The 24,944-nt window shown below is 41.7% G+C and overlaps 1 protein-coding gene across 1 annotated transcript in view; it reads right to left on the reverse strand.

The window, feature by feature from the left end:
* The window catches only part of PCSK2 (proprotein convertase subtilisin/kexin type 2), a 369,694-nt gene that overhangs the window by 166,857 nt on the left and 177,893 nt on the right, over positions 1–24,944 (reverse strand). Inside the window, exons 3-5 of the mRNA XM_073628231.1 lie at positions 19,790–19,903; positions 17,767–17,875; positions 9,712–9,749 (exon numbers count right to left, since the gene is read on the reverse strand). Coding sequence (XP_073484332.1) covers positions 9,712–9,749; positions 17,767–17,875; positions 19,790–19,903 — 261 coding nt within the window. The remainder of the gene's footprint in view (positions 1–9,711; positions 9,750–17,766; positions 17,876–19,789; positions 19,904–24,944) is intronic.

The following is a 24,944-nucleotide window of genomic DNA, read 5'->3' on the forward strand; positions in this document are numbered from 1 at the left end:
AGGAAGTGGAGGAGCCCAGCTGGAGTCAGGTATAGCATTCCTCTACAGATTTCTGGTCAATAAAGAAATGATGTTTACTATAGATGTTATTATTAATCACTAATTGCTGATTGAAAAAAAAGTGTTTTACATATTAATAGACAGTAGTGGGCACCCAAAATTGGTAAAAAAGAAACAAAAATGCTGGGCTCAGAATGATAGTCTGTTATATTTGTTAACATTCAATTTGCAACAGTCAGGAGGTGACGATTGTGTGTGATTGATGAAGAAAATGCTAAAACTATGTCCCTTTTTCATACACAGGAAGACCTTAGCCAGGAGGAGGTTGCGGAATGTGGCAGTCAGGAGGAGGCGGGGATTAGTGGCAGCCAGGAGGAGACAGGGCTAAGTGTCAGCCAAGAGAAGCCTGGTACAAGTCGAAGCCTGACTGAATCTCAGGTTCCTCCCCACCGCCTTCCATATAAAAGAGCCAGGAAGACGACTCCCATGTAGGATTCAGCGCTCAGGCTAATTCAGGAGGCTTCAGCGTCCCTACGAGCCTTACCCACTCCTGAAGAGGCCTTTGCCTGCATGGCTGCCACCAAACTGAAGTGCATGCAGGAGAGTCAACGCCTCCTGTGTGAGCAACTGCTTTATAAAGTACTAACTAAGGGGGTGAGTGGGGAACTAACACCCAAGACCGATGTGGTTGAGTTGGACCATCCTCCTCCTCCTCCTCCTCCTCCTGCTGCCACAACTCCACCACCACAGCCACAGCGTGGAAGGAAGCGTGGAAAGAAGACCTGAGAGTGATGACCCTGGGTTCAGTCTGGTCTGACAGAAGCTGCAGTCTCTCGTATGACCACAGCCTGGGGACACAGATGTCATCTGCTGCTTTCCGGATCTCTGGGACTTCTGGACCAGACTGCACTCCCTTAGATAAGGACTCCTCAGGCCACCAATTTTGCTTTAAACTAATTGATGTCTGCCCTGGGGGTCCAAGGGTTTGCCAATTTCTGCAGTTTCTCCAGCATTGCCTCCCTCTTTGTTTAGTTGTGAGCCCTTAATAAAAGTTTTTTGTTGTGAAATTCTACTCTCCTGTGTGTGTTTTCAACCAAAAAAGACAGTTTGTTGGTGAGGATTCAGGTACATTTCTAACATAAAATGTGAAATTAACAAGGGACAACAACACCAAACAATCTCCTACAGATTAAATATAACAACATATCAATGGTGTTGTGGTAACTTGACACAAAAAACACACTCAAAAATTTTAGGGAGTACAAATAAAAATCCTAAAAAAAAAAAAAAAAAAACCCTTCCAAAAAATACAAACACAAAAAAAATCATCTACATTAAACCCCAAAAAAATAAAAATAAACACCAAAATAATGTGGTCAGATGTGAGAAATCAAAATATATTGACTGAATCACGATAAATAGTAACGAAATAAGTTTGTGAGAAATGTGTGTGAATATGAGCAGCAAAACTACTTAATTCTTGTCACATTATAAAGAAGAAGAGAGTGCGCTGTATTAAACCATTTTTAACATTGCAGCGTGACGAAAGTGCTGTATCCATTGCGAACGCTAAGTTTACCAGACCAAGCTGTTCCGTGTCAGAATTTCTTCTGAGCATGCGTGGCACTTTGTGCGTCGGAACAGGCCACACATGGTCGGAATTGACGCGATCGGATTTTGTTGTCGGAAAATTTTATCTCCTGCTCTCCAACTTTGTGTGTCGGAAAATCCGATGGAAAATGTCCGATGGAGCCCACACACGGTCGGAATTTCTGACAACACGCTCCGATCGGACATTTTCCATCGGAAAATCCGACCGTGTGTACGGGGCATTATTGTGATTTTTTTACCAAAAATATATAGAAGAATATATATTGGCCTAAACTTATGAAGAAATGTGTTCTTGTTTTTTTTTTTTTTTAAACGGGGATATTTATTATAGCAAAAAGTAAAAAAAATTTTTTTTTTTTTTTTTTTAAATGTCGCTCTTTTTTTGTTTATAGCGCAAAAAAAATAAAAACCGCAGAGGTGATCAAATACCACCAAAAGAGAGCTCTATTTGTGGGAAAAAAGGACGCAAATTTCGTTTGAGTACAGCATTGCATGACCGCACAATTGTCAGTTAAAGCGACACAGTGCCAAATTGTAGAACGTGCTCTGGTCAGGAAGGGGGTAAAATCTTCCGAGGCTGAAGTGGTTAAATCCGTTACTATTGTAATTCAGAACTTCAGATACTTTCAAATTTTCAAATAACGTAAAACTTGTCCACATTTCTATTAAAAAAAACAAAACAGACCGAACATGTCTAGTCGTGCTTCAAATTTAGCTGCTTTGCATAAACAGGGTAGCACCATCCCAGCCAGTGACGTCTGACACATTGCTCCCGGAGTGTCTTTAGGTGACTTTTTGTGGATGAACCATCCAGCACTGAGGTCTCTGAACCCTCAGGCCTTCCGGTTCAAGATCTTGTGCTATCCAGCGCTGAGAGCATTATACCCCCAGGCCTTCAAGCCTGGACCGCTGTGGGTCACATTCTTGCTGCTTCACTGGATCAAATTCCCATCTGCAACCAAATCTCCCAGGAGCATGTGATCCCCAGTTCATATAGGCCTGGTAGCCCCTGCCCACTCGAATTAACGATTGGTTCAGGGTGACCTACACAAACTAACTGCATCCTGTGTCCAACCCACCTTCCCTCCAGAACCTCTCACTGGAAGAACAGGGCATCAATCAAACAGAATACAGGTGGTCACCCCCCCCCCCCCCTTTCTATTCTATTATTTCTCCCACCCAATTTATCCCAACCAGGCTTAAACCAACAGGGCAAAACACTGGCAACTTTACCTGACACTAATCCTAACTGACTAATTTAGCACACACCTAAGTGGGTGGGTGCTACACATGTGCTCCTCTAGGATAGAAATCTCCAAACCAGACAAAGACAGCATTAAAAACCCAGCACAAAGTTTACTCTACCCATTCACTATCCAAGAAAAATGGACCTAAAGAAATCTTGTCACCACACTCTGCTTCACAAGATGAACATAACTAGCCTAGTAAATGTACTTAGATAATTCAGGCTCCCTATTTTAACTCTTTCCCAGCCCCGACCTCAACCTAATATTCAGCTGAATGAAATGGAAACAGTTTTGATTTGCTGCTTTGTGATTTTCTAGTTTAGAAAAAAATTGAAGAGAAAAACCTGACAGTTAAACTGTCAGCATGAGGTATACTTGGGTAGATTGCATAACCAAGCAAATATTTCAGTTCATTTTAGACATTCTTCAGATTAGTTCATTCTCTAGTTTAAATCCCCAGAGAAATCTTTTGCGATTCTTGTAGCTATTGCTATTTCCAGAAATTTCTTCACATTTCATGTAATAAAAGCTAGGGAAGAGGGGAAGGTGTTTATTTCACAGTTAAATCACTTTATTATTATTTTATGGGATTTCACAGTAGCATCCGTACCATTAATGGCAGCGGAACACTCCGTAATAAATGTGAATTGCGCCAGAGAAGTCATTTTCAGAATCCAATATTCTGTCCCATTTACATAATCTTGGCAGTTTATCTGTGAAAGCCATAAACCATGTAAAATGGATGAGACAGATATGAAATCTTGGAGGACCAGGAGAGGACTCAATTTGTTTGAATTGTATTCCTATCATTAGAGATAGCGGCAGCTCCACTCCTCACTTTTTTTTTTTTTAAATCCTTGACATACTCACCAAATTATACTGTTCTCCTAAACGTAATGATGGCTTTCCTACAGAGTAACTACTTGCTAATAAACAATAGAGCTGGAACACATCAAGTTTTTCCACTTCATGTTTAATTTGTTTTAGTCGAGCTCCGGTGCAAATGACTTGAATAGCTTAATCATAAGTGACAATAGTGAAACAATGCAATGTCCATAGCGCATCTGCTGTGGAAGTAATTAATGAAAATTGTAACTTTTCTAAAATAGCCCTATTGTTTTCTCATGTAAATATGCTCAGCCACTGCAAATCACAGTGTAGTCGAGAACAGATTTAGACCGTAGGAATGATGAAAAGTTGCAAAAGATTTCAAGAAACTGTAGAAGAAACCATATTGGAATGATAGCTGTTTGGATCCACAGTTTAGCTTAGTCACAGTGAAGGATGTATAGTAAATTCTACAGTTCACATTATCAGTTTTGATAATATAGCTGTGAGCATTTAGACTTCAAACTGAACTAGTGGCAAATTAATAGAATAAATAATCCAGTTAGTACCCCTCCCATAAAAAATTGATATTTTTCACATTTCTCGTGTTACAACCAAAAACGTAAATGTATTTTATTGGGATTTTATGTGATAGAACAACACAAAGTGGCACATAATTGTGAAATGGAAAGAAAATTATAAATGGTTTTTAATTTTTTTTTACAAATAAATATCTGAAAAGTGTGGCGTGCATTTGTATTCAGCCCCCTTTACTCTGATACCTCTAACTAAAATCTAGTGGAATCAATTGCCTTCGGAAGTCACCTAATTTGTAAATAGAGTCCACCTGTGTGTAATTTAATCTCAGTATAAATACAGCTGTTCTGTGAAGCCCTCAGAGGTTTGTTAGAGAACCTTAGTGAAAAAAACAGCATCATGAAGGCCAAGGAACACACCAGACAGGACAGGGATAAAGTTGTGAAGAAGTTTAAAGCAGGGTTAGGTTTTAAAAAAATATCCCCAAGCTTTGAATATCTCACGGAGCACTGTTCAATCTACCATCCAAAATTGGAAAGAGTATGGCACAACTGCAAACCTACCAAGACATGGCCGTCCACCTAAACTGACAGGCCGGGCAAGGAGAGCATTAATCAGAGAAGCAGCCAAGCAGCCCATGGTAACTCTGGAGGAGCTGCAGAGATCTACAGCTCAGATAGGAGAATCTGTCCACAGGACAACTATTAGTCGTGCACTCCACAAATCTGGCCTTTATGGAAGAGTGGCAAGAAGAAAGCCATCGTTGAAAGAAAGCCATAAGAAGTCCCATTTGCAGTTTGCAAGAAGCTATGTGGGGGGACACAGCAAACATGTGGAAGAAGGTGCTCTGGTCAGATGAGACCAAAATTTTACTTTTTGGCCTAAAAGCAAAACGCCATGTGTGGCAGAAAACTAACACTGCACATCACCCTGAACACACCATCCCCACCGTGAAACATGGTGGTGACAGCATCACATTGTGGGGATGCTTTTCTTCAGCAGGGACAGGGAAGCTGGTCAGAGTTGATGGGAAAATGGAGGGAGCCAAATACAGGGCAATCTTAGAAGAAAACCTGTTAGAGTCAGCAAAAGACTTGAGACTGGGGAGGAGGTTCACCTTCCAGCAGAACAATGACCCCAAACATACAGCCAGAGCTACAATGGAATGGTTTAGATGAAAGCATATTCATGTGTTAGAATTGCCCAGTCAAAGTCCAGACCTAAATCCAATTGAGAATCTGTGGCAAGACTTGAAAATTGCTGTGCACAGAATTGCTCTCCATCCAATCTGACAGAGCTTGAGCTATTTTTCAAAGAAGAATGGGCAAAAATGTCACTCTATAGCTGTGCAAAGCTGGTAGAGACATCCCCAAAAAGACTTTCAGCTGTAATTGCAGAGAAAGATGGTTCTACAAAGTATGGACTCAGGGGGACTGAATACAAATGCATGCCATACTTTTCAGATATATATTTGTAAAAAATGTTGAAATCTATTTATCATTTACCTTCCACTTCACAATCATGTGCCACTTTGTGTTGTTGTAGCATGCAAAAATTTGGAAAATTTCAAGGGGTGTGAATAGTTTTTCAAGGCACTGTATATACAGTATATATATGTCCTGTCCTGTGGTCTGATGAGACCAAGATAAACTTATTTGGTTCAGATGGTGTCAAGCATATGTGGCGGCAACCAGGTGAGGAGTACAAAGATAAGTGTGTCTTGCCTACAGTCAAGCATGGTGGTGGGAGTGTCATGGTCTGGGGCTGCATGAGTGCTGCCGGAACTGGGGAGCTACAGTTCATTGAGGGAACCATAAATACCAACATGTACTGTGACATACTGAAGCAGAGCATGATCCCCTCCCTTTGGAGACTGGGCAGTAGGGCATTATTCCAACATATTTTCAACATGATAACGACCCCAAACACACCTCCAAGATGACCACTATCTTGCTTAAGAAGCTGAAGGTAAAGGTGGTGGACTGGCCAAGCATGTCCCCAGACCTAAACCCTATTGAGCATCTGTGGCGCATCCTCATATGGAAGGTGGAGGAGCCCAAGGTCTCTAACATCCACCAGCTCTGTGATGTCATCATGGAGGAGTGAAAGAGGACTCCAGTGACAACTTGTGAAGCTCTGGTGAACTCCATGCCCACTTTTATGAGATACTGTATATATATATATATATATATATATATATATATATATATATATATATATATATATATGTACTATATGTATTTATACAGGATTTATATAGCGCCGAAAGTTTGCACATTGCTTTACAATATAAAGGAAGACAGTACTGGTACAATACAATTTCGTGGTTGGGAGGGCCCTGCCCATGGGGACTTACAATCTAAAAGGGGATGCAAGTAGTATAAAAGGCAAAAACTGTGAAATTAACTAATGAAGAAAGTAAAAGTTCAGTATTTAGGTGGAGGAGGGATAAGCTTCCCTGACGAGATGAGTTTACAAGGATCACCTACAGGTGTGGAGAGTAGGAGATATCCAGAAAAATTGGGGTAGGGAGTTCCAGAGGATGGCAGAGGCTCTGCAAAAGTCCTGGAGGCAAGCATGGGAGGAGGAGACAAGGGAGCTAGAGAGCAGGAGGGAATCTTAGGAGGAGCAGACTGGAAAGTTTGGGTGATATATTGAGATATGATTAGTGATGTAACTTGGGGCAAAGTTGTGGATGGCACTGTATGTTGTTGTTAGTATTTTGAATTTTATTTTGTTGGGAAATCAGAAGCCAGTTGAGAGATTGGCAATTTAGGGTGGCTGGCACTGAGCAGTTGATAAGGTAGTCTGGCAGCATTACCTGTCCTGATATCAGCATTCTGATAATACCTTAAAACCTATTTTTAAACCCGAGAACTATAATATAATATACTGTATTGCAGCTTTTTAGTGCTTAGACGTGGTGGTTGTATTAGTTTTCTCTATTGAAGCCATGTTTCCCTTTATGTTCACTTAAAAATTGTGCCAGAGACATAATTCCTGTTCTAAAATTCTTGTCCATGATTTGGACCACAAACCAACTTCTCATCACTATAAAAAATGGGTGGAGGTGGTTTGTAGTACAGCAGAGGAGAACTCAGGCAGATCTTCCAATACCGTTTTGGATTTCAGTGCTCTGCAGAAGACATTAGAAGCTCACTAGATTTCTGGCAGGATTCAAAGGTATTTTCTTCAACTTGCAGCATTTTTAAAGAGACAAAACATGTGCATGTATTGCAGAAACTGACTATATGCACATTTTGTATTTGCCCAGGCATACACTTTACCATGATTTTGCATGCTTTGTGTATTTTGATGCATAGTGTACGCATTATTTAAAAAAAAAATTTTAGACCAGTATATATAAGCACACATGAAAAACAGACCTATTGACAATAATACCAAGTATGCACACAGGGCTTAAAAATGCTTCTTTTACAGGTGTATGGCATTTTTTCCAGCCTGTAAAAGCGCCTCGATGTTAGTCAATGCACACATAGGCATTTACAGGCATATTAGAAGGGTAGAGTTTCAAGGCTGAAAAAACCCATTACCAGCACGTTCAGGGGAGGAGCTTTTGAGCAAAAAAATGCAAAACACACATGTAGCACCCTCTAGTGTGTTAGTCTAGCTGTTAGTGTAGGAAAATTTAAGTTTGGCTCAGGGCCAAGCTTGAGCTGGGAATCTGGGTTAGAGTTCAGTGACCCAGGGCTGGGTGACTCATCCTAGCAACTTCTCTGGTGCCTCCCCGTTCTCTGGGACATTGGAGAATGTTCTAGAAGATGGAGATGGAGTGCTGAGGAAGCTGTCGGTGGCCATTGAGGGTGCAACCTAGTCTGGGGGAGTGTGACCTTGGGTGCTAGAAGGATACTACGAACACACATGAAGGAAACCCTTCTGGGACGCATGGAGCAAGGAGATAGGACAGCAGAAGCCGGTCAGTATGTCTGGGAGATCTCCTGACAGTCAGCTGGGTGGGCTGGTGAGTGTCAGTCTGGAGAACTGTGGGGGGAAGTTAGCCTGGAGGGCTAGAGAAAGGGGCAGCTGCAGCCAAGAAGTTTGACAGTGCCTGAAGAGGTGGTGCTGGGATCAGTAGCCACAGGAGTGATGCAAGCTGGACACTGACCTTCTGATACACAACTAAGGGGCCTCGGGTTCCTGCCTGTAATGGGCCATTGCTTTAATCTGAGTGACTGTCAGATATTCTCAGTGATTCAGCTGGGTTCTGCAAGCAAGTGAGTGCTGGAGGAAGAAGATGAGCTGTATATCAAGACTGTATATAGGAAGAGTTGTCTCTGAAGTTGTTGTTGAAACCAAATGGGCATCCCATAACCTCCCATCCCTATCAAAGTTATTACCCTCAATAAATAACAAAAAAAAACAAAGTCACAGGCTGTCCTTTGTCTCAAGAGTGCCTTTGAAAATTGGGTGTGCCTGGCTGTGCAGGGTGGAGGGATCCTAGTTTACTTGCGGCTCCCAAGGGGTGTGCTACACACAAAAAAAAAATAATCATAAAGACTAGACACGTTTAGGCATTCCAATGGCCAGGATAAATTTATATTCTGGCCAAGAGAATGCTTTAATGCCAAATGCGCAAACGCACAAAAAATGCAGCTTTACCTTTTTTAAAGCGGAGTTCCACCCAAAAGTGAAACTTCCATTTATACGCTCCCCCCCTCTCCCCCGGTGCCACATTTGGCACCTTTTAGGGGGGAGGGGGGAACGGGGACCTGTTTTTAACAGGTCCCCTTCCCCACTTCGGGAGACAGGGCCATGGCCCGATCTCTTGGAAGTTCGGCCCCGTTCCTCCTTCCCCCGCCACTGGGCCAATTAGAAAGGGAACCAGCTGTGAAGATGAAAGGCTTCACTGCCATGTTCTCTTAGCAGGAATGGTGGCGGCAGCACCCGGGAGTCGTTCCGAAGATCGGCTGGGGTGCCGACATCGCAGGCTCCCTGGACAGGTAAGTTCCCTAATATTAAAAGTCAGCAGCTACAGTATTTGTAGCTGCTGACTTTAAATTTTTTTCACCCAGGCTGGACCTCCTCTTTAAGTTGCTTTTTCTGCCAGGAGTAAAAGACATTCAGAGGAGAAAATCAAACACCCTGTGTGTGCATGAGGCCATAAGCTCAGACACAGACTGCAGACAAAGCCATTGGTATGAATGAGATCCGTATTTCTGCATGACATTTGTTGTTTCTTTTTATACATAGATATGGTATGATGTGTGTTCTGCTGTACTGTTTTCTCATAAGATGCCATACAATCCTAATGTGTGACAAATTTCAAATAGAACCGTTGCTAGGTGAGATCCCTTCCCCCATCATTTATATGCTACAGTCTCTATTATAATTACAACAATTTATAAATGCATTTAACAAAAGATCAGAAGTTCAACTCTTAACATGGATACTGCTGTCTCTTTGATAACGAATAACTGTGTCACCTACAAAAGCCTTTAAATGTTAAAATGAACTATATTATACTCACATAATTTGAGGCAAGATCTGGGTGAAGGTAATCTATTCCTGAAATCAAAAGGCAATTATTAAACAGGTATTCAAGAAATACACAGACATGCATTTGAAAGATAAATAGGAGGACAAAAGGAAAAGACTTGGGAAGATTAAGTTGAGTGGTTTTCTCCTGGCAGCATATAAGTGCAATGTATGTGGAAAGCTGACAGCTATTGGCCTACAATCGAAAAGAAGTTGGCGTGACTCATGCAATGACACAATATAAAAATTGATTGCTTGTGTAAGGTGCTGTGTAAGGTAAAACGGATAGCTGTAGAACTCACAAAATGCACTGCACAGAATTGTTCCCCCTGTGTGTGGCCATTACCAAGTCACTGCTGAAGAGGACTAAGCCAGTCAAAAGAACTCAGCTCCCATAATGCACTGGAAGATTTTTTTTTAGTTAGAGTAAAAAAGGGTTTAAACACGAACTCCGGGATAAACAAATTCTGTGTAAATATAAAAACCATAAGTATTCTTACTTGGAGTTTAGTGTACTTTGTGTATTTCTTCCAGATCTGTGCAGTGTGGCTCTTTTTCTCTGTGCAGGAGCTTCCTGTAATAAACACTGTTGCTCTCTCCTTGTGCAGGAAGTTTTCTGCAGGCAGCCTATAGTGGGTGGGGCCTGCTGAGCCCCTCCCACAGCACTGCTCTCTATGCAGACTATGCACAGCACAGTGATGATGTCACTACTACTTTTATAAGGTTGCAAAATCATTTGGTGCACACAAAGTGGAGCTATATACTTTGTGGTTATTGAGGAATATATTTCAATAAACGATTTTAAGACAAGAGTTCAGCTTTAAAGCCCCATCTAGTTAAAGTGATTGTAAGGGTTTGTTTAAAAAAAAAAATAACAAACATATCATACCTCCACTGTGCAGCTCGTTTTGCACAGAGTGGCCCTGAACCTGCTCTTCTGGGGTCCCGCAGCAGCTCTCGCAGCTCCTCCCCACATCAGATAACCCCCTGGGAGAAACTCTCTCCCGGGGGATTACCTTGTGGGTGCGCTACCGAGTCCAGAATTCGGCATCCATAGAGGCCCAATACAGGACTCGGCCCAGCCCCCCGCGTCATTGGACTTGATTGACAGCAGTGGGAGCCAATGGCTGCGCTGCTATCAATCTATCCAATCAAGAGCCGAGAACCCCAGGCAGAGAGACAGCGCATCCCTGTGGGTCAAGTTCTAGGGCTCAGGTAAGTAAAACGTGGGGGCTGGGGGGTCGGTCACTGCCAGGTGTTTTTTCACCTTAATGCATAGGATGCATTAAGGTGAAAAAACACGTAGGTTTACAACCCCTTTAAATTTTACTGTCCCACTGAGATTTCCCTTCAAACCCAGTGCTGGAGATGCAATATGAAACTGGAGGAAATCTCATCAAAGGGGGAATTCCCATCCTAAACAGAGATCACCATATTGTTTGTCTTAACTGGGAAATTTGCCCTTACTATAACATTTTGGATTTCCCTTTCTTTCTTGATGACAATGGTCTTGAGTGGTGAATCTCCCCAGTGGGGACACCCCACTCTATCCAAAACTTTAAAAGGATAAATTTGCCTTTACATATACTTAAATATCTATAAACTCTAACATGGAACCCTTCTTAGTTGCATACATTTGGTTTGGTAAATATGCCAATAAAAGCAAAAATTTTAAAACTGGTCTATAAGGGGTATACAAATGCGTAAGCTGGAGTGGTGAAGTGTATGTAAACCCCAACAATGACCTTTTCTTTCTACACCACTTATTCCACAAAAGTATTATTAATATACATTCAAAAGCTGCTTTTTAATTTTGTTAGCGATAGATTCATCTAAAGAAACTAGGATTCCAAGGTGATGTAAACATACAGTAAGTGTAAAGCCTATTGTCAGAAAAAGTCACAAACTAGATTGATATGGAATATAAACATCACATATGGATGCTGACAAAGATGCAATAAGATCAGCTACAATTTGACCAGCAACAATTTTGGTAATGGTATTATACTGTATATTTTATTATGTATACCCTATTACATAATATTAAGATATTTGATTTTACCAAGGAGCTCAGTGAGCATATGCCAGAAACATTTGCGGCCACCAGCCAAGTGCATTTATAAAGGTCACATAACTTCAGTGTGAATTCCTATACTTTTGGTCCTACTTTCTATGGCCTGGTTTGCTTGTGATATAGCATGAAAGCCTACAGAAACAGTAGAGAAAACTCTGCACCACTGTGTTCAATATTTGTGTGTCTTATGCCCCGTACACACGGTCGGACATTGATTGGACATTCCGACAACAAAATCCATGGATTTTTTCCGGCTCAAACTTGTCTTGCATACACACGGTCACACAAAGTTGTCGGAAAATCCGAACGTTCTAAACGCTGTGACGTAAAACACATATGTCGGGACTATAAACGGGGCAGTAGCCAATAGCTTTCGTCTCTTAATTTATTCTGAGCATGCGTGGCACTTTGTGCGTCGGATTTGTGTACACACAATCGGAATTTCCAACAACGGATTTTGTTGTTGGAAAATTTTATAGCAAGCTCTCAAACTTTGTGTGTCGGAAATTCCGATGGAAAATGTGTGATGGAGCCCACACACGGTCGGAATTTCCGACAACAAGGTCCTATCACACATTTTCCGTCGGAAAATCCGACCGTGTGTACGGGGCATTAGGGTTACGTTCTAGTATCCTTCAACTTTTTTTAGTCTGGTTTTCAGAAAATGCATACTTCCTGGTTTTCAGTGAGCAAGGGACTAATTACCATTATTGTCTGCATTTGATTGTGTAGAAGTGGCCACGTTGGTAGAGGCAGATTTTTGCTTTCTCATGTCAAAGCCTCCAGCCAGGAGAACAGCTTAGTGGTGGCATCACTAAAGCTCACTTTAAGTAGCAGAGAAATCACTGCCTTAGATCTCACACTGTAAATATACAGCCATTCGGCTACAGGCACATGGGTGCTCTGGCACAATCACATACAAAGAAGTGCTCTGTCTTCAGTAAGAATGTAAAGTAAAATTCCGGGCAAACCATAACTACTCCTAATATATTCTGACCAATCTGTGTAAGAAAAGATCTGTATGAAGGCAGGTGCCTAAATTATGTTTTTGTTCTTGTATGTGTTGTACTGCAATGCCTTATGTTACTGCATCGTGGGTTCAGTTAATTTGTACAATGTACATGCATGTAGTTCGTGCCCCTGGGGAAGAAAGGGTTAACTGTGCTGCCCAGTTTCCTGGGTGTTCATGGTGCCTTTCGGTGGCAGATACATACTCTAGAAGAGAAGAGCAGCCTAAAGGTCACTCGCTCTGTGTTTATGTCACTGTGGGGTTGTTTTACTAAAGCTGGAGAGTGCAAAATCTGATACAACTGTGCATGGTAGCCAATCAGCTTTTAACTTCAGCTTGTTCAATTAAGGTTTGACAAAAAAAACTGGAAGCTGATTGGATTCTATGCAGAGCTGCACCAGATGTTGCACTCTCCAGTTTTAGTAAATCAGCCCCAGTGTAACTGAACTTTGCCTAATTGTTCTCCCCTTCCCACAAACCAGGTTAGGGTTCCCAGGACATGGACATTGTGGACTTTAAGGCCTTTCTGCTGTTGGAGGTATAAGCTATTATGGGGCTAGGGATACCAGGAGGCACCAGAGGGTAGGAAAGATTCCTGAATGTGTAATGATGTTAACAAAAAATGTATTTTAATGTGAAGACGTAATGGATGAGGCACCTTTAGTTAAAGATAAGTTTTGACGTTCACAAGTTCTGTCTGATCTGAAGTTCTTCAAGGACATAAGTAAAGGGGTGCATGCATGGCGTATCACATAACATGGGCATATCAGGAACCAAGATAGTGTAAAGAGAAGATGCTGTACCAATGTCCTATGAAATAGTCAAATTAACCGCTTTTCAATTTGAGAAGTGGACTGTCGATACCAGTGGCTACAGTACTAGTTTCTAAGTGCAATATATCAGCCAGCCAGTCAGGAAGCTGAGGTGACTTAGTGTAAGTGATGGAGGTCCCCAATAGTGAAGAAGCCTTGGATCCTCCCCTAAAGATCAGTATCCCAACCCTGGTCCGATTGTGGTACTGGACATCCTAGAGACCCAGCCTGGGAATCACGGAAGATGGAGCAAGGCCTCACTGAAATTAAATAGTACAGAGCTTTCTGAAGTACAAATTGGAGCAGTGCTGAGAGTGAAGAGATGCAGTAATAGCATGCAAGTGGAGTAAAGAGCTAACGTACGTGTCAGTGTCACTGGGATGAGGTGACAGTTTCTGAGCTGACGGAGCCTGATGCACGCTATGCGGCACCAGCTCAGAAAGGCTACACAGGAAGATAAGTGTATAAATGAACTGTGATGTTCTGTGGATGAGTGGGGAGAGACAAATAACAGGAACTAGGAGTTAACTAAGTGTCTACAGGGAGAAGTGCCCCTCAATATGGAGTGTTGCCTTTACGCAATGCCCTGTGTTTAGGCATATACCTAGGGACATGAGTGCTCCCTCCTTTAGGTGCCCACACAAACCCCGCGCACATGTACACATACCTAAGTTCAGGCTACTCCAGTCTGGTCATGTGATACCCCCCCCCAGCAGGAGCTGCAGGAGAATAGAGAGGGCGCTCAACAATGGCTGGTAATGCCTGATTGGTGATGTTACCCATAGGCTTACTATGGTCCATCCATTGTCGGTGGTCTCTCCTCTCCCCTACAGCCACTGATGACACAGGAGAGCCTATTATGTTACCAGACTGGAGCGACCTGAAAATAGGTAAGTATACAGATCTTTTTTATACAGGTTAGTTAGAATAGGTGTTAAGCTGGGGGTGGAGTGTTTTTTAAAGTAGTTAGGGTTTGACCTGAATTCTAATTTAAGACAAATTATACATTGAGGGTACTGCTTAGGCTCAATTAACTCTTTTAGATGTTCTCTACAATATATTACATTTTCCCTATTTAGGGTTTAAGTCCATTTTATTATTTATTTAGTTATTCTATATAAAACTGACACACCAACTGACAGCTATTGGCAAAACTCTATAATATTGCATACAGTGGGGCAAAAAAGTATTTAGTCAGCCACCAATTCTGCAAGTTCTCCCACTTAAAAAGATGAGAGAGGCCTGTAATTGTCATCATAGGTATACCTCAACTATGAGAGACAAAATGTGGAAACAAATCCAGACAATCACATTGTCTGATTTTTGAAATAATTTATTTGCAAATTATGTTGGAAAACAAGTATTTTGTCAATATCAAAAGTTCATCTCAATACTTTGTTATATATCCTTTGGTGGCAATGACAGAGGCCAAACGTTTTCTGTAAGTCTTCACAAGGTTGTCACACACTGTTGCTGGTATGTTGGCCCATTCCTCCATGCAGATCTCCTCTAGAGCAGTGATGTTTTGGGTCTGTCGCTGGGCAACACGGACTTTCAACTCCCTCCAAAGGTTTTCTATGGGGTTGAGATCTGGAGACTGGCTAGGCCACTCCAGGACCTTGAAATGCTTCTTATGAAGCCACTCCTTCGTTGCCCAGGCGGTGTGTTTGGGATCATTATCATGCTGAAAGACCCAGCCACGTTTCATCTTCAATGCCCTTGCTGATGGGAGGAGGTTTGCACTCAAAATCTCACAATACATGGCCCCATTCATTCTTTCATGTACACAGATCAGTCGTCCTGTTCCCTTTGCAGAGAAACAGCCCCAAAGCGTGATGTTGCCACCCCCATGCTTCACTATAGGTATGGTGTTCTTTGGTTGCAACTCGGCATTCTCTCTCCTCCAAACACGACGGGTTGTGTTTCTACCAAACAGTTCTACTTTGGTTTAATCTGTCCATATGACATTCTTCCAATCCTCCAATCCTCTTCTGGATCATCCAAATGCTCTCTAGCAAACCTCAGACGGGCCCAGACATGTAGTGGCTTAAGCGGGGGGACACGTCTGGCACTGGTAGCCTTTGTGACGTTCGTCCCAGCTCTCTGCAGGTCATTCACTAGGTCCCCCCGTGTGGTTCTGGGATTTTTGTTCACCATTCTTGTGATCATTTTGACCCCATGGGGTGAGATCTTGCATGGAGCCCCAGATCGAGGGAGATTATCAGTGGTCTTGTATGTCTTCCATTTTCTAATTATTGCTCCCACAGTTGATTTCTTCACACCAAGCTGCTTGCCTATTGCAGATTCAGTCTTCCCAGCCTGGTGCAGGTCTACAATTTTGTTTCTGGTGTCCTTTGACAGCTCTTTGGTCTTCACCATAGTGGAGTTTGGAGTGTGACTGTTTGAGGTTGTGGACAGGTGTCTTTTATACTGATAACAAGGTCAACCAGGTGCCATTAATACAGGTAATGAGTGAGGGACAGAGAAGCCTCTTAAAGAAGAAGATACAGGTCTGCGAGAGCCAGAAATCTTGCTTGTTTGTAGGTGACCAAATACTTATTTTCCACCATAATTTGCAAAAAAATTCTTTCAAAAATCAGACAATGTGATTGTCTGGATTTGTTTCCACATTTTGTCTCTCATAGTTGAGGTATACCTATGATAACAATTACAGGCCTCTCTCATCTTTTTCAGTGGGAGAACTTGTACAATTGGTGGCTGACTAAATACTTTTTTGCTCCACTGTACATATTCAAATAGTATTCTGAGCTGACTGTTTTTGCAGTTATAGTTTGAAAGAAGTGGCATAAAACTTAAAAGAGGGTGTATTTCATGGGCTCCTAGAAGAGGCGGTTACATAATACATAGCTTACTCAAGCTCATCACTCTATAGTATATTAACTATATTCCTATTTTATACAGGATAATTGACACTCCAGAGGCACTGCTTTTCCTCTACCCTTCAGCTGTAATAATACCTAATTATAACTCTGGTGCCATGTTTCTGTAGTTCAGATGATCCCGCCTGCAAGCAGGTGGAAAAACATGTTTGTCCAGGTAGTAAATACATTGCATAGTAGGCATTAGTCACAAGATGCTGGCAATAGTGGAAAGGTTAGAAGAGTTGCATCAAGGACCCTCTTGAAATGTAAAAGTTCAGGGCCCAGAAATCCAATCCATGTGTACAGTAGGTGGGAATTATATAACCTAAAAAGTTATGTTACCACAATAGCACTTATGTTCTCTTACAAAAAAAATTAAAAAATCACAGAAAAATATGCAGCAAAAAAAAAGCATCCAATCATATAGAACCTGTCACTGATCTAACAACAGCAAACTGAAAACTGCTTGGTTTCCATTGGAAAATATGTGGTGTAGGTGTACATATTTGCCCTATAAGTGAATTGGAAATAAGGACAGGAATTATTTTTATGATCCCAACATGATGTCACACATTATCAGAATGTATTTGTTCCCTCTAGAGTGGGGTCTCCAAACTTTCTAAACAAAGGGCCAGTTTACTATTCTTCAGACTTTGAGGGGGCCGGACTGTGGCCAGTGGGGGTGAAAAATGCTCCGATATAATAGGAATAAACAATGCCCCATCATTGGTGTCAGTGGAAGGTATAGTATCCCATCATTGGTGTCAGTGGAAGGTATAGTGTCCCATCATTGGTGTCAGTGGGAGAAATAGTGCTCTATCATTGGTATAAGTGGGAGGAATAATGTCCCATCATTAGTGTCAGTGGGAAGAATAGTGCCCCATCATTGGTATCAGTGGAAGGAATAGTGCCCCATCATTAGTGTCAGTAGGAAGAATAGTGCCCTATCATTGGTTTCAGTGGGAGAAATAGTGCCCTGTTGTTGGTCAGTGGAAAGATTAGTGCCCCATCATTGGTATCAGTGGGAAGAATGAAAAAAGATAAACTACATGTTTACTTACTATATTATGTCTTTGACAAGTCTATACAATCATGTCTAATTAGCAATTCACATTGTGGAAAAATCTATCTTGTAATAAATGTATAGTATATATGACACAGTGAATGCATACATTTCTTTAATGGTATAACTGATAGATGTCAGGAGCAGAAAATAAAACTTTATCTTTTAATTTTTTCAGCTTCTCTAGACATTCGGTGAAGTGCTTACCATCATCCATAATTGCTATGGTAACTCCTCTCCCCGTGTATCCCAACTCCCAGGCTTCAGCAACATTCAAATCAAGACCTGGAGTCCCATCTGCTTGACCTGTGTTGATCTGACAAATAAAATGAAAAGACCAATGTGATGTCACATAAGAGAAGAGAACATCCACAGACAATGAAATACTGTTATATCACTTATGCTACATATTGAGACAGGGCATAGTTGTTGTAGACCTCTGGCTTGAGTGTATGCTGCAAATAGTAGATTATACCAACATCATCAGTAATTAAAATATTAGAAATGTCTATTAATCAACAGCAGGATCAAAATGTCTAGTGTTCCAAAAGAGGCACCCAGTTCACAGTCCTGAACTCTGCTTTCATCAAGTGTGTGGATGGGGGAACCAAGTCTTTTTTTTTTATTCTGCCAGTGGGTTGAACGAAAGAAAATGACTTGTGTATGACTCGTGTATGGGCAGCTTAATAGTGCACCTTTTCTTAGGGTAGGGTCCAGACATTCCCCAGGCATGTTGTTTATTGCATTTTTGTATTCTTAATGTTACACTTTAATCACTTGCCTACTGGGCACTTTTACCCCCTTCCTGCCCAAGTATCAACTTTCAGCGCTGTCACACTTTGAATGACGATTGCACGGTCATGCTACACTGTACCCATATGACATTTTGATTTTTTTTTTTCACACAAATAGAGCTTTCTTTTGGTGATATTTAATAACCACTGGGTTTTTTAGTTTTTGTTAAATAGTTGAAAAAAAAAAAAGACTGAAAATGTTGAAAAAAAACAAAAAAAACCTTTTTCATAGTTAGTTAAAATTTTTGCAAATGGGTAATTTTTCTCCTTCACTGATGTGTTCTGATGAGCACTGATGGGCATGGATGGGCACTAATAGGCGGCACTGATGACACTGATATGTGGCACTTAAAGGCACTGATGGGCACTGATAGGAGGCACTGAAGGGCACTGATAGGCGACACTGATGAGGAGGCACTGATGGGCACTGATTGGCAGCACTGATAGGCACTGATTGGCAGCACTGATGAGCATTGATTGGCAGCACTGGTGGGCACTGATTGGCAGCACTGGTGGCTACTGACAGGCAGCACTGGTGGCCACTGATAAGAAGTACTGGTGGGCACTAATTGGCAGCACTGGTGGCCACTTATAGGCAGCACTGATGGGCACTGTTGGGACAGCACTGATAAACAGGATACTGATAATCAGTGCCCTGATTATCAGTGTAGATATCCCTTTCAAACAAGCCGGTTACTGGCTCTCCTCGTCTCTCCTCACTCTGTTAGTGCGAGGAAAGAAATGCTGATAACTGGCTTGTGTTTACATTGTGATGAGCTCTAAATGGACACAGCTGATCACGTGGTAAAGGGCCACTGTGATTGGCCCTTTACCCTGATCTGTGATCAGCTGTGTCCTAAGGACACAGCAATCACAGAGCGTACCACCCACGCGCCGCAGCGGGCACATGGCGGGCCCGTTTACGAGAGGACGACATATGTTGCCCTCCCGGAACTTGAAGACCGCGCTGTAGCCGTCTTTCGGCTATAGCGGGGTCAGGAAGTGGTTAACCATTATTAAATTGTTGCTCCCAGCCAAATGTAATTGTAAAACTTTTTTTTACTTTGGTACATGTTCCCTGGGCAGTGTCTAGCCCCCTATGCCATTTGTTTGACAACCTCTTGCATAATAGCCTAGAAAATGGTTATTACTGTTATTTACCAATTAGCTCCCCTTAACATCAATGGGATTTGAATTTGACACCCGAAATATGCAAGAAAGAAATCCTCTGCTATACTAAAAGAACAATTCAAATGCAGATACATTTACACAGAACATAGTATTATTTGCATATATTATACTGAGCTTGGCAATAGTCATATACCTTGATACACAGTTTTGTCAGATGTATGCTACTGGCATTCTAAATGTGCTGTTATCAGCATAAAACTATCTTGTATCATTAACATTTCAAACATACTAAATCGTCCACTTACCAGATACCACTGTTTTGTAAATAGGGGATCATTCATATTGATGTCGATGTCATTGATGTCCCTGTACCCTCGTTTCTTTCTGTCAAAACCTTCTTGCTGAACAACTTTCCGAACCTGAAATATAATGAAAAGCATCCTGTAAAGATCTCGCTCAGACATCTTCTTTCTGATGATACTTTATCATTTTGATTTGTGCTTTTAACAGTAGTACTTGTGATGTATAAAATCTACTACTTTATATATTTTACTGATATATTCATACTGGCATTCCCATGTACATTTAATCATGCACATACCTAACTTCCCACTTATATGAATGACTTCACGCTAAGCTTAGTGAAAGAGGTGAAATTGTGCTGACTTCAGTCATCCATTCATCCGCAAGCAAAGATATATTTGAAATTCCTTACACATGATTCGGTTTTCTTTCTTTTTCCTTAAATTTTACTTTTTATTGAATTAAAAATATCTTTGATATAATAATGTGCTCTGCTACACCAATGAAAATACACTAAATTATCAAAACATATATAAGCATAATCAAACAAATAAAATAACAAAATCCAATTGAGTCCCAAAATCGTGATAAAAGGTAAAATTTAATTCTTCCAAACACCAGAGGGTGCTGTGAATCCCGCCACCAGAGAGACACATCTGAAGGCTTACCAGAAAAACATTAACTCTTTAACTAAAGAGAAGTCATAAAGCACTGTATATGAATATATCCACTGCTCATCCAGGTTTTACCCTCTCATCCACCCAGTGGAGATATACCAGGACAGTATCTCTTTAAGCCACCTTTCCAGTATTGCCTCATATATGCCGGCCCATATGAAAATTAAAAGGAGACAATATGCTCCGCATATGTAAAACTGCCTAATTTTTAATTTTAATTATTTAAACACTCTCACGGGTGAAGAAAATAAAACAACATATCCAAAATAGCCCTGTGAACTGATCGTAAGTCACTTCCGTGGAGCACGTAGCTCCACCTGAGGCATTTTGTCAGATATGACGTCTTCTAGGTGCCCTGGAGGACGTCATATCTGATTAAATAAATTATCATACCCATATTATACAACTATGTAAAATATCTCATAGAGTGCTAGCAGCTCTAGACTTTAAATTTCAATTTTCCCACTAGCGTGGTTACTTTCTGGTTAAGATAGAAGAATATCTTACATATCCCAATATATTTACACATCGACATAACACATAAGGAAGACACACTAATGCCCCATACACACGATCGGACATTGATCGGACATTCCGACAACAAAATCCATGGATTTTTTCCGACGGATGTTGGCTCAAAGTTGTTTTGCGTACACACGGTCGCACAAAGTTGTCTGAATTTTCGATCGCAAAGAACGCGGTGACGTACACCACATACGACGAGACTAGAAAAGGCCATTTCAGAACCAAGCTTGGCACCCTTTGGGCTCCTTTTGCTAATCTCGTGTTAGTAACAGTTTGGTGAGAGACGATTCGCACTTTTTCAGACTCGTGGTTTTCAGATCGTTTTCTGCTGTTCAGTTTGTGCTTGTGGGTTTGTATCTGCTCTTCAGTGCGTGCAGCAAGTGACGCGTGACTCTTGTCATTCTGTTCTTATTCGTTCGTTACTGTTTTTCAGGTTGCTCTTCACAGGCCTTGCTGTTCTTCAGTGCGTTCTGTGACTTCGTTCTGAACAGCCGACCATTTTCTAGCCATGTTGCGTATACGTACTCCTCGTAGAGTTCGTGCTGTACGGGGGCTTGGTGTTGGGGTCCTGACCTTGACACAAGTCCAGTCCATGAACAGGGTGGGGAGGAGTTCATGGACCAAGAATTGGTTGCTTCAGCATGACCAGTTCTGTCATATGCCTTTGCTCCGTGAGATCCGTGAGAATAATCCTGATGATTTCAGGAACTTTCTCAGGATGACGGACCCCGTATTTCACCGTTTGTTGGCTTTGCTGACCCCATATATTAGCAGGCAGGATACCTGCATGAGGCAAGCCATCACTCTGGAGCAGAGGCTCGTTGCCACCCTGCGGTACTTGGCGACGGGGAGAAGCCTGCAGGACTTGAAGTTCTCGACAGGCATCTCCCCCCAGGCTCTGGGGATCATTATCCCAGAGACCTGTTCTGCCATCATACAGGTCCTGCAGAAGGAGTATATGAAGGTAAGATTTTTATCCTTTAATATCACATTTTATTGTATTTAATGTTTGCTAATGTATTGTATTTCTTTCCTCATTCCCTAATTACCATGATTGTAATATGCTGTGAATGTCCCCTTTGTCCTCATGTATGCTGGCTTTTTAGGTAATTATTTTTTTTTTCCTTCATACATATTTGCCTTCACTTACCTCCCCAGCATGTTCTCCTGGCCCTATATTCACCTCATGTAGTCACTTAACAATGTATTTTATCAGCTCCATAGTAGTGCTTTACCCCAAACACCCCCTAAAATGTTTTAAAATGTGATTTGTGCTTTAAATTCAGGCAGAGTGCCAGAGGCTTTTTTGGGGGGTCCCCAAATCATTTTTAACCCTCCCTCCCCTCAACTGCTAAGTCAGCTGATACCAATTCTCTATCTATCATCAATCTGCTGACTTTGCCAAACCCATACACACTATAGCCATCTCTTTTGTGGTCAGATTTATGGATGAATTCCCCAAAGCATGTAGTGCAAGGGCCTGCCTGTATACTTTCAAATGGTACTGTTTGAAGTTTCTGTATACTATTATTATCTTGATAGGTAATAGCAGAATGTCCAAATGTACTCAAATGTGTACAATGTGTATTTATATCTTTGTATTACCTTACCTGTCCAGTAGGCTGCCAATAGTGTAACTAAGGAGGGGCTGTTCAAAGTAATACCCATTACTTAGGCATTCATCTCTCAATGAAGTGGAGAGGGTTACCTGTCCAAGAGTCCCCCCCCTATAATCTTAGAAATGGCCCATGAGAGGGGGGAGGGGGAATCTGATAGGTGTACCTTATCCTTTGGTCTTTAAAAACTCCCTCAAATAAATGTTATCTTGATGTTGGCCAAGAATGTTTGTGTCTAATCTGCTTTCCCTGTTTATGTGCAAAATGACTAAATTATTTTTTTGTTTGACTCCAGTTTCCTTCCACGCCACAGGAATGGCAGACTGTGACCTCCCACTTTGTCCAGCGGTGGGACTTTCCTAACTGTGGAGGGGCAATTGATGGGAAACACGTCCACATCATCCCACCACCCAACTCAGGGTCGTACTATTATAATCATAAGGGGTTCAATAGTATTGTGATATTGGCGGTGGTGTCGGCTACTTATGAGTTCCTGTATGTGGACGTGGGGAAGAATGGCCGGATGTCCGATGGTGGAGTCATCACCCAGATGGAGTTCTATAGGCGTCTCCAGAATGTCAGCTTGGACTTGCCACCTCCAGAAGACAATGTGGAAGGACTCCCATTCATCTTCGTTGCGGATGAAGCATTTGCGCTGGGGGACCATATTATGCGGCCATTTCCGATGAGGACCCTCACCCTAGAACAGAGGGTTTTTAATTACCGGCTGGCCAGAGCCAGAAGAATGGTGGAGAACACGTTTGGAATCATGGCCAGTCGGTTCCGCAAATTTCTTACACCCATACATATGGCGGAGTATAAACTGAATCATATAATCCTGGCGTGCTGTGTTCTACACAACTTTTTACAGCAACATACTGTCAACTATGCTGGCTCAGTTGAGCCTGAGGCTGGACTTCAAAATGAAACAACCCTGACGGCGCTTGAAAGTGGCCGTCCTGGCTTGCCCCCCCCTGGGTGCCCGTGATGTCCGGCTAAGATACCTTATATACTTTGCAGGTAGGGGGGCTTTCAATATGCCAGACAATGTCTGAAACCTTTTTCAAATTAAAAAAAACAAATAACTACTCAAATCTTTGGTGACATTTACTGCTTGTGTTTGTTTTAGCTGACCCTGACAGAAATGCGATGAGTCCTGAAAATGGCTTGATTGTGTAACCTTACAAAGCACTGGTGGGTGTTATTTACTAAATGCAAAGACACTTTGCACTACAAGTGCACTTGAAACTGCACTGAAACTGCACTTGTAGTGCAAAGTGGATTTGCCCTTAGGAAATAACACCCATTGTCACAGAAAACACAAATGTTGTAGCGTTGAGACAATAATCAACACATTCTTGATTAACAATCTTTTTAATATCAGCACAACCACATGTGCATCTAGAAAAGGTTTTTAAAACAAACCAACATGTTTGTTGTATAACAATTTTTGGGATCACATTAGAAAAAGTAGAAAAGTCCATTTAAGATAAAACAGGCATGTTTAAAACCAACAAGAAAGACACAAATCTTGAACTTACAAAGTTCACTTTTGGTAGAACTTGAAGGCAATATCAGACATGAGTATTAGGAACTGTGTTTGATATTGCGTTCAGATGGGGTGAAGTCACCCCAGGAAAAGCCAAATTTTGAAGATGTACACAAATTTACGAATGTCAACATGTGCTACCTGCCATCACGGGGGATCAAGGGACGTGTTTTAGGGGTGCAACCCCTTCCTCACAGCTACTTTATTATTGAGGAAGGGGTTGCACCCCCAAAACGCGTCCATTGATCTCCTGTGATGGCAGATAGCACATGTTGACACACTGTGTGTCTCTTCAAAATTTGGCTTTTCTCAAATTTGTCACAAAATTTCAAAAATTTGTAGCACACAAAAAAACAAAGGGATTTGGAGGGGTTTTAAACTCTCCCTAAAACATCAATGATGTTCTTCATTTTTTGAATAACATCATTGATGTTTTTCTTGATGTTTTCCAAGTCCCTATTACACCCCATGATCTCCCCGATCAGGATCTGTGCACTTTCCGAGGTGAAAGGATCTGGATCCACAACATCACGATCACCTAAAAAGATAGAAACCAAAAAACACCATGTATTATAAATATGCCGGCATCCATCTCTTACCTGAGCCTGTGGACACTCACCTGTTGTGATTCCAATTTCCACTCATCTTCCTCCTCCTGCTCTGCTTGTCTTGGGTGGATTTCCCCTTCTTCCAGAGGTGGGGTTCTCTGGTCTCCTCGGATGAGGGGTGTCCTCCGAGTCTTTTCTCCCCTATGTAAAAAAAAAATAGGTCTACTTAGCACACAGATATT

This window comes from Aquarana catesbeiana, linkage group LG04 (assembly GCF_042186555.1).
Source record: "Aquarana catesbeiana isolate 2022-GZ linkage group LG04, ASM4218655v1, whole genome shotgun sequence".
Lineage (NCBI taxonomy): Eukaryota > Metazoa > Chordata > Amphibia > Anura > Ranidae > Aquarana > Aquarana catesbeiana.